This window comes from Centroberyx affinis, unplaced genomic scaffold, assembly GCF_046629955.1.
Source record: "Centroberyx affinis isolate AG114_WGS23_722 - 3 ecotype Tasmania unplaced genomic scaffold, CSIRO-AGI_Caff_v1 ptg000131l_1, whole genome shotgun sequence".
NCBI classification, from domain to species: Eukaryota; Metazoa; Chordata; class Actinopteri; order Beryciformes; family Berycidae; genus Centroberyx; species Centroberyx affinis.
This window is the reverse complement of record NW_027278831.1, coordinates 108,207-119,246: the sequence shown is the minus strand read 5'-3', so window position 1 is coordinate 119,246 and position 11,040 is coordinate 108,207. Positions and strand designations below refer to the sequence as shown.

The 11,040-nt window shown below is 39.9% G+C and overlaps 1 protein-coding gene across 2 annotated transcripts in view; it reads right to left on the bottom strand.

Moving 5' to 3' along the window:
• Positions 1-621: 621 nt before the first annotated feature.
• gnaz (guanine nucleotide binding protein (G protein), alpha z polypeptide) overlaps positions 622-11,040 on the bottom strand; it is a 28,756-nt gene continuing 18,337 nt past the window's right edge. For both annotated transcript variants that reach the window (XM_071530248.1, XM_071530256.1), the window contains exon 3: positions 622-966. In XM_071530248.1, the coding sequence (XP_071386349.1) occupies positions 622-966 (345 nt within the window). The remainder of the gene's footprint in view (positions 967-11,040) is intronic.

The window sequence follows — 11,040 nt, the reverse complement described above, 5'->3', positions numbered from 1 at the left end:
GTCTATTGACAATTTTCCCAGAACTGTGGTCTCTCCCTATTTCTCATCGGGTGGACTCGCTGTTTACGATTGTTAGGGTGAAAATCCAAAAGAGAACATTGATTTTGTCAAAATTCTTCTCGTAAAGCAGCATTAATTGACTCAGGCAAATAAAACAACCAAAGAAGACAAAAGTAACCAAAAACCACCAGTAGAGACCTACTACTCAGTCTCAGGTTTGGCAGGCAGGTAGGGGTAGCTGTCTAAAATTTCCAGTGTTGCCACGTCAAACAAGTGCTTGACTGTTGATCCAAAGTTCTTGTGTGTGAGCAAACATAAGGATGTGTGTGCATGTGTTTGGGTGTCTCTGCATACTCATATTCAGTGCAAACACATTGGGTAAAAATCCCATCTTGACCATTAACCACCAACTTTTTTTTTGTTTCGAGTGAAACAGTTGACTCTACAGTATAGTCAATCCCTGACCATCTGACCACCTCACCTCTTTTGCAGTTCTCTGTTGCACCTCTTCAAAGAGATAAACCATCAGGCAGATTGACATGCCTTTTGTTTACTCAGCCTGATGGCGGGCCGACTGCTGCCAAGCGACCCGCTTTCCCACCCCCCACCCTATGTCAGGTCCTAGCACAGCCCGATGTACTTGAGATTGTTTTGGATGATCACGTCCGTGACAGCGTCGAACACAAACTGGATGTTGCTGGTGTCAGTGGCACAGGTGAAGTGCGAGTAGATCTCCTTGGTCTCCTTGTTGCGGTTGAGGTCCTCGAACTGCCGTTGCACATACACAGCGGCCTCCTCATAGGTGTTCTGACCTTTGTAATCAGCGAAGCACACTGTCAGAGGAATGCGTTTGATCTTCTCAGCCAACAGGTCCTTCTTGTTGAGGAAGAGGATGAGTGACGTGTTGGTGAACCAGTTGTTGTTACAGATGGAGTCGAACAGGCGCAAGCTCTCTGCCATACGGCTCTGTGTAGATGTCAGAGAGAGAGAACAGTAGAGGGGAAAAAAAGAAAAGATCAAATCATGAGAAAGCGGTTTCTTCAAAGAGGCTCACAGGGTTTTAACAGCTATGAAAAATGTAATATTTACTTTGAACCAAGCACTAACAACTCCATTTATCAAATACAATCAGTCCTCATTTTCACAAGCTGGATCATGTGATTTGGAACAACTGAAGACAAAAAATTAGACCATGTAGGGTCAAAGCAAGATTTGACTATGAAGATGAAGACAGATAAGAGGAGGTCTAAACTCATACAGCACACGTCACAGATATCCACTTCACTAGCCAAAGGTATGGCTTCTCTGTTATGTCAACATGGGCTTGAGACTGAGACAGACAAAGACCTGCAGCTGAACTCACATTCCCTCCTGAAACAGATTACATCTCTCACCATCCCTCACTTTCTCCAAGTCTAGTAGTGGAATTTTCAGTCACTATACTGTGGGAACTCTTAAACTCAAATAACAAATAATAAATCGTCATTACTGTGGGTATACAGCAGCGTGTCGTTGTGTTGTGAAAAATAATCGTACTCCCAATATAGGAAAGAATAATTGCATCGAGGAATTATTACCATTTGTTATATCTGAGTGTTTGAAGGGATCGTGTGCAGCCAGGGAAGTGTGTGTGTGTGTGTGTGTGTGTGTGTGTGTGTGTGTGTGTGGACAGACACGCTTAAGGACGGGTTGTATACACCAGACAGCTCTATCCTTATACATGCATGCTTAGTGATGACACAGTCACTCAACCCCTGGGTTTTAGATAGGCTTGCAGAGGCAGAACATGGACAACTTTGACTTCTTCCACCTGGCTCATGTCTCAGTGCAATGATGATTAATTTAAATGCTTAAAATCTGCTTTAATGTGATCTTGATGTTTTTCTCAGCAAACCATGACTGCTTTGACCCTATACAAACCAGGAAGATATCTTATTTTCTGTTTTAACCTTTTTCAACTGCATAAATAAATGTTAGAGCTCTTCGCAGCATCATTTATGACTAATAGCACCACATTTATAAATTGATGGTGCCGTGTCACATTCTTTTTAATGCAGTTTGTCCAAAATCCCCATAGGCTTAAAGCCTAAACACATCTACAATGACTACATATAAAAGCCATATTCAAACAATACTTTTGCAACTCCCCTATGGAAATCCCTGATGTCTGATATACCCTGCATTCGAATTAGTTCATTACAAGACAATATATGAGGTAGAGAATGAAGAAAAATATTTGTCTCGAGCAAAAGAGGATTCCTAGTCAGATTGTGCAGCAAAAGCAAAAACATGAACAATGTGACTGGTATATTGGCTTCCAACCAGACCTTGAACAGTTATTCCATAATTAAAATTACATTTATCATTTAGCTTTGCCTTTCATGTAGTGCAAGAGGCGCATGACTTGCACTTACAGATCAATTAATTTGATTCCACTGTGCCATACAAGACCAAACCTACAAAAAATAACTAATTTCAAATGGTACGTCACGCCAGTTGCAAATAGTATTTGATGCCAACACACACTATCTTTTAAATTACCATATAGTAAAAATCATCCATATTTGGTACAGGAGAAAAAGTCTGTTCGTGTGTGTGCATACATGTGTGTGTGTGTGTGTGTGTGTGTGTGTGTCTGTATGTGCCATATGTGACTGTGAATGTACAAGAGAGGAGAAAGACAGAGGAAGTGGGTGTGTTCAGGGAGGCTGCCGGCATGTGGTGAGTAGCCGGTAGCTTGTGACTGGGAGGTTGTCAGACGGAAGACTGGGCTGCTGTTTAAAAAAAACAACATGATGCTCTGAGCAAATCACAAGATCTGTTCGAACTGAAAAGATACAGAGGGAAATAGTGAAGAATTAAACAATCACGCCGCTGATTCAAAAGCAAACCCTGATTATTCAGTAGTGTAAACGCACAATTTTTGGATTATGATGAAAAGGCTGCAGGTATGGGAAGCTGCGGTTGCATTTAAAATGGCTCTTTCTGTGCCCACATCTCCTCCTCTCTGCTCCCGTTCTCTTACATGTTGTCACCCAGATTGAAACAAGCGCTCTCCTTTCTATACAAGTAGGCATCCTCGGGGACTAAGGATGGCCCCGAAACAGTGCACGCTAAACAAGGTCAGACGTGCTGTTTGACCTCCCTCCTCTTCTGCCCAGGGTGTCAAAACAAACGCCCAGCTGCTAAGAGAGTAGGGCAGGAGACAACCAGCTGAGCTTAGGGAGTCTCTAGCCTCCTCACCTGGCCACTACATCACTCGTACAGTAACATTTTTTTAATGCGGTGGGGGGAGGGGTGTGTGTGTATGTGTAGGGGAGAGGCGGGGGGGTGGGGGTGCACAGCAAGGAGTGGGAGAAGGAGAGCCCAGGAGCACTAAGTGTGAAGACCCCCTTCCTACGCTTCAAATACCCACAGATACACAGATATACACGCGCACACACACACACTCACACACGCACACACACAATCACCCATACTCGTTTCCCCCTCGCCTCCCTGCAGCGTCCTCCTGTCAGAGTACTCCAGAGGCACAGGCCTTAATTAAGCTTAAGTATTAATGAGGAAGTTCAACCCAGTGTCATTGCTTTGTTTCCCATAAATACAAATCACTTAAGTGAGCAGCCACCCCTTCGTAATTCATTAAGGTTCATTTCAAATGTCACTGCCTTACAAGAAGGTGCGCTTTGTACACCAACATTTATCAATGGAGATAATTTGTCTGTCGCCCTGTTTTTCTGCTTTACCTGAGAATTACACTACTTGCTCTCTTTCAGTCTTTCCTTTGCTTTCTGTTTCCTTAAAAACAAACAAACAAAAAAACATTACCTTAGAACGTGTTCGTCCTCCTGTCTATTGTCAGTTAACCAGCTATAAACGTCTATTTTGTATTTTGGCCTGTTGTGATGTGAGTAATACAGAATAACCGTTTACATTCTGTTTCCGTCAAACTCTAAAATGCTGAGAAATAAGTTTGTTACACTAAGAGGCATAAAGAGAGACTGGTAGCATCACTGGTGAGTTAGTTTCATCCCTTGTGTAACCTGAATAGTCATGTGCATCTATAACCTTGTTAAATAAATTGAATCCAAAACATCAATGATTAAGTTCAGCTTTTTTGACAATACAGTGCTACTACCATTTAGCTATGCAGTAATCACGTTTTACATCGCACACTGGACAGATGGCATGCGGGAGAAGCCTCTTTGAAAGCTATGTTAGCATTTATGGCCTGATAAAGAATATTTTGACAAATACGTACAAGGATGTTGTTTTTCACAGTGCATCCCCAAATAATCTCATTATATTTCATTTTGTTTGCTTGAATACTCTATTTCAAAACACCATTATGTCGTATAAACCAATTCAATTACATGACAGTAATGTTTTTACGATAATGTATTAGCCAATTAAGGTGTCGAGCCCGAGTGAGAGAGAACATTCCTGAATACATTTTTGAAACGTTGATTGATGGCACCTGCCAGCTTGTTCCTGATGGGATGGTTTCATTTTAAAGTCACTGACCAGGTTCATGGTCATTTTAGATTCAGTTCATGCATTGTCTATCATGTGATTTGAAAGGAAAGTGCACATCACAAACTTTAAAATAAAAAACATGGGAAACAATTCATTAGTCTATAATCTATTTTGATGTAATTGATATTGATAATCCCCTATTTGAAAGAATAGTTCAGTGTAGAAATGATGCAGCTCAAATAGAACTGACACTAAACTCTGGATTCACAGTGGCTTGATGTTTGGCCATTGCTACCCTAACCTCCTCCTCTTTATTTTCACCTCACATACACAGAATTCGCTGCAGTTGCTCAGCCTCAGCTATGGCATATAAACTTGCACTACATATACATAACAACACACACACACACACACACACACACATATACACACACACACACACACACACACACACACACAATACACAATACACGCATGCACGCACACATACACCTCATATCTATTCTCTCCAGCGCTGCTGTTTGTTGTACCAACCCCTCCTCATCCTCCTTTCCCTAGTCACAGCTCACTGTCAACAGCACAGGATTAGGAGCATTTGACTGGCCTGTTGCTAAGCAACAGTAACTATGGCAACCGATTCATTATGAAGACAGGGATGGGACAGGGAAAATGCATCAGGGAATGGGTTGATGGGTAAATGTTATACTGTAATTATTATTGTGTATTTTTTGTCTTATGTGGACTAGTGCATTGAGACTGTACTTGTGTCTCACTTGTGGATGAAAGAGTTTGCTTTCTGTTTGTGAGACTGGATATATATTTATAAAGCTTTGAAGGTCATGAGAAGTGAACTAAGATCACTTGACACAACAAAGCATGATTATAAGAACTTAAGTACAATTTATGAGACCAATTGGGGACTCGTGCACATCAGAACCTCTAAATTCCCCTTAATTCTTCATGACAATTTTAAGACCTGCTTAATTTTATAACCCAATCTCCTCTTACCCTAACTTGTGCCATCTAAATCTAATAATCAGTCATACTGCCTTCTACATGAATCACATGGTCTTCCATTTGATGAGGTGCAGTGTATGGGGCAGCTAAAACATGCTTATCTACAAAGTATTGTTGTAGTACTTGGGCCCATGCTTGCCGTATTCGGAGTCAACAATAGATGACTCAGATTTTCACTAGAACTGGAATTGATGAATCACCACTGGTCCTGAAAGTTGTATCAGATTTGGCAACGACTGTGTTGTGCTAAAGGATAGTTTTATCTCGCTAAGTTTTATCTCACTGTATTTAACTTAAGCTTTTTTTTGTTCCATACAGTGAATATAAAGAACACAGGCCTCTTATAGTGACTCAGTTATTTATTATAAGTGCGAAGGTATAGGAAGACCCGGAAGGTCTTTATTGGCAGGTATTTTGTCTTCATATGGGGGCAGGAAGATATGTTGGCAAGCCTGATATAAAAGTGAGTGAAAGAGTAAATATTTGCTGGAATTAAATCATCTCCATTGCAAAAGCAGTCAAGCGTTTTTGCCATCCTCTACTAACATTATTGTCAAATTTATTATGGCTAATTTTTTTATTATACACCAAAATTACAACTCCTCTTGATATGGCAAGAATAGTTTGGTAGTGGCATGCAGTGGCAAAGATGACATTTTGAGGTTAAGTGCCCCAAAATTGTTTTGTTCTAAGGGGGTAGCCTAGATAGCATATTACATGGTACACATTATGACATGTTTCTGAGATATTGTTTTATGGCAGAACCACGAATGAGTAATCAGCATGTATAAAAGCTAATTGTAAATGTATTCAACATTTATGTGACATGATTGCATTGGAGGTTTCAAAATAAATGCATTTCCTCTGCATAGTTCTTAACAATGCCTGCCTCATAATACTCTATTGTTTGGTAGTAGCATTGTTGCTCTAGCTGCTTGTTAGTAGCATGTTTGATAGTATATTGATCCCATGTTTGATAGTTTGATAGCATGTTTGATATTTTCGGCTTGTTAGGTTTTATTTCCCAGTAGCATGCTAGCTGACATATTGTTTGCTGGTAGGATGATTGTTCTGGCTGTTTGTTAGTAGCATGGTTGCTGGTATATTCTCTTGTCTTGGGCTGTTGATACTTGTTAGCTTGTGTTTGCTTGTAGCATGCTAGTTGACTATAGCATGCTATTGGTTGCTCTGGTTGTGTGTGTGTGTGTGTGTGTTAATAGCTTGTTTGCTGGTATATTGTGGTTTTTTAGCATGTTCATATGTTCATATGTTGGCTTGTTATTGTGCTTGCAGATATATTGTAGTTGCTGGTGGCTTGCTGGTGTTGTGATAGATCGGCTTGTGCATCGCTAGACATCTGCTATGTTGTCCCCCTGTTTGTTACTAGTATGTTTGCTGGCTTTTTTATTTTTATTTCTAGGCCTATGTTACTGTAGTGGCTTGGTAGTATAATATTATTCTCTCTCTGTACCCTAAACAGGGTCTACATCCCTACCCCACCCTTCGATCCTCACCCACCCACACACACGCACACACACACACTTTCACTTCTCTTTCTAGTCATCCAGATTGGGGATGTAGAAGCAGGTTAGGTCTTAGGTAACAGTCGTACAACAGTTGAGTCTGCTGAGAGCGGATATGGAGGGCGGAGGCTCCAGGATACTGGAATGCACTGTGGAGCCTTCTGGAGGTGTCATGGGTCTAATTCAACGAAACATCTGTGATGGGAGGTGCACACTTGATGAAAACAGTGACATACCCACACTCACACACACACACACACAACCCTGTAACAGATTATATTAGATGGATAGTGAATGTAACACTTTGATTTGTTAGTGTGTGGTGTTGCCTGTCAGATGGTCCTGTAGATTTATGATTATGTGTGATTTATTATAGCACAATCTGTATCTGCCTTTACAGTAATTGTTGACTGTATTTTTGGTATCCATGGATTTGAGCTCCATAGGCAAGGAGGTTAGAAAAATATTGTATCACTTTAAGAATGTTCCACTGAAATTGTGACAAATGAATGATGCATTATGATTTCTATTATTATGATGATTATTATTATTATTATTATTTGCTATAATTGACAATTTACAATGGAGGGAGAAAGGTGGATGAAATTTTGCAATATATAGAAATTCTTCTTTGGCTGCTATTATAGTAATTATTAACTATATTTTCTATATCCATCATACTTCGGCATACATGATTGAATGCATGGCAAAATTTTGCATAAAATCCCTCATTTGTCACCAGTGCAGAGCCTCACATCCTTTAGCTGAATGGTAGTATAGCCACAGTAGCATGGTTAGCACCTTTACACTGAATGTGGATTACGAGCGAGCCGTCCACTTTTCCTTCCAATACCCATCAAGAAACACATTTGAGAGCAGCCTGATCATCTCTGGACACATCCATTGCATTCTATTATGCTAATCATTAATCATTGTACAATCATTGTATTATTTTGACAATTACAATCAATTATCTGAGGTAGATATATTTTTGTACACAGACACATACACACACACACACACACAGGCGCAAACTCACATATGCAAAAGCTATGACTAACTATGATCAGCATCACTCCACCACCTGGAGAATAACGGTGCCTGCTTATCTCAGACAGTCCATCAGTAATAAGAGTTTCATTCTCACTTGGGGATATGCAGACAGAGATGAAATATACCCCTGGATATTATATGTAATCATTCAGTCGATGTCTGATGAGTCCCTGTGCTAATGCAGTTAAGGAGTGCGTGGTTCAGAGAGAAAGGGAAGGAGGAAGGAACACTATTTGTGAAAGAGTTTCAGCTGTATCAGAGGAGGTATTGAGGGAGATGAGGCAGATATAGGCCACAGTCTGGCCACTGAGCATCAGGACGAGCCTTAATGTGCTGAGTGGTCCTTGAGCAATCTAATTCACAAGTTCACCACAGACCCTGCCAGTCTGTCTGCCTGCCAGGATCCCTGCCTCCTTGCATACCTGTTGGTGTGTATTAAGCCACATCAACACAGCCACTCAATGATTCAGCAACCCCATTCTCAATTGTTCGCTTTACACTGAGGCAAACCAACCCAATCTACGAGTTCTTTAGAAAGTAAAATGAAGGCAAGACTCAATATTATTCATGCCAGAACTGACTGGCTTAAAAAAAACAGGCACCAAAGGATAAAATATGCAAACAGTTCCAACAGATATTTTACAGTTCAAAGCCCCTAACTACTGCCAACTACAGCAACACCCCTCCTTCATTTATACCGTCACTGGCAGTAGGCTTATAGATGTTGGAGTGGGGAGGCCGTTCTAATTTCTAAAAGATGTCCTTTTCTTGTACTTTTGATCCCTTCCTTTTTTTCTCCTTCTTCTCCTATCTAGGAATCGCAAGGTTTTTCCGGCACCTGTGAACTCCCATTGCTGCAGAGTGCCTTCACAATCTGCTAATTCTCACAGGTACAGCCTCACACCTTATTCTGTGAACTCAATTAGCACCATACTGCATTTTTCTCCTCAAGAGTTTATTTTTACCCTACAAAACTAATTGATTTCATGTTCTAACTTGGCACAATGTACATCCTAATGCATGAATTATCAGGCCAGTGCAGCTAGAGACAACAAAGATCATAAAGTTTTCCTCTGTACTTTGGAGACTCCAAGTTATTTATTGTAGAGACAGTATGAAGACATTTGGGTGGAATATGAATATTGGAGCCTTCTTCAGAAAAATGTGATCATGCATTCAGAAATAAAAAATAGCTGACCCCTCCTAGTTGGCCTAGACCAAAAAGTAAAAGATTATCTATTGTTGACCTTCAATTATCAGAAAGACAGTTAAACAAGCTATAACAACCCCACCTTTCCAAAACACTCAGATAAGAGAATGGATAAGCTATGGATAGGAAATTGCTCAAATTCCATAAGCATGAATTGGAGATAACAAGGACTAACCTCTCCCTTCATTCAGCCAGATTTGAAATGGCTTTGTTTGTTAATACAATAAAGCCATAGCAAATACAATTCACTCATTTCTACAAAATTCTATCACTCTACTCATGCTCCCAGACAAATAACCTTGGATAAGCACCTCAAAATTTGGATAAGGCCCTGAAATCTGTTAAACATATTTTATTGGAATAGATTAAAAAATATGAAACAGAACTGAATGAATTGTGGAGGAATTAGAGACAGATATCAGTTGGGACCGGAATGAAAGGATGAAAAGGACACATAAGTAGGCCCAGGCTGTCCTGTGTGGATATCAGACAAACTATCTTCATATTCCCTTCCTTCTCCAATTCTGCCTTTTAAAAACATCCATCTACAGAGAGCACTAGTCTAATATTGCCTGTTGCAATAGGATATTTTGATGACCATAAGAAAAACAGTGCTCAGTCAGTGCTCACGTTAATACAACAAACTGACACATCAACAGTATTTTGTGATGAATCTCTACCAAAACACTGCATTTCTGGCTTTGTGTTAAGTCTCCACTCCCTTCCCTTGAGCCCAAATCAAGCGGCCAGCACTCCAGCAAAAAGATTACACACGCTGCCTGCAACCCCTGATGCCTAAATATTTGGCAGTCATTTTGTTTTCTCATAGAAGGCAAGTCCATGATATTTGCATCCCACGTCTGCATGGCTGTGCTTGTTTGTTTAAGCTTATCTCTTTTCCTACTTAAATGCCTAGCGGCATGGTGGCCTGGTGCTTAGAGGATCCATCCCATTGGCTAAAGACTGGTTTGATCCCTCCGACAGCCAATGTCTCCATCAGACAGCTGTGGGTCCTGTCAAAGTGTCCTTTAGCAAGACGCTATCAGTCATTGTAAGCCATAGGATAAGAGCACAAGCTAAATGCTTAATACATTTTTGGAAAGTGATAGCTGACAAGCTTTCAACTTGAGAAGGTTTGATAGTCACTTTCTGCTTTTCTCGCCTGGTTATTGACTCAACCATGTAGATTTGATGTAGCCTACTAGATCTACTAACCTCTCAAATTAATTAAAGAAAAATAATACAATTATGCTTTTATCTCTTAGTCATGAAATACAAATTCATGCACAAAGTCTTCCCTTTGTTGTTTAAGAAAATAGTCTTACCTCCAATGAAAATAAAAAAATCAACAAAACAAAACAATTTACCGAAAACAAAATGTGTAAATACCCTCAACAAATTTCAAACAGGTTCTAGTAAACAATATAGCAAATCATATTTTTATGATGTAAACAAAATGGAAAATGTAATGCCTGTATCCCTGTAACCAAAGCAAGGTTATACTGTAGACAGCAGGGTATAGAGAGGGAATGACACAGCAGAAAAAAAATCAGGCATGTGTGTGCTTTTCACAACTGTTAACCCATTTTATACAGATATCAGTAATTGGTAGTATTGTCAACTTTAAAGTATGGCCTATATTCATCTTTTTCGTTTTTTATAAGTTGAAATTTAGAAAACTTTGGGTTTTTTTTAGATATTAATTACTTGGAGTCTTAACATTAGGGAACCAAAATATGTTTCAGTTAAGCATTTTAACTA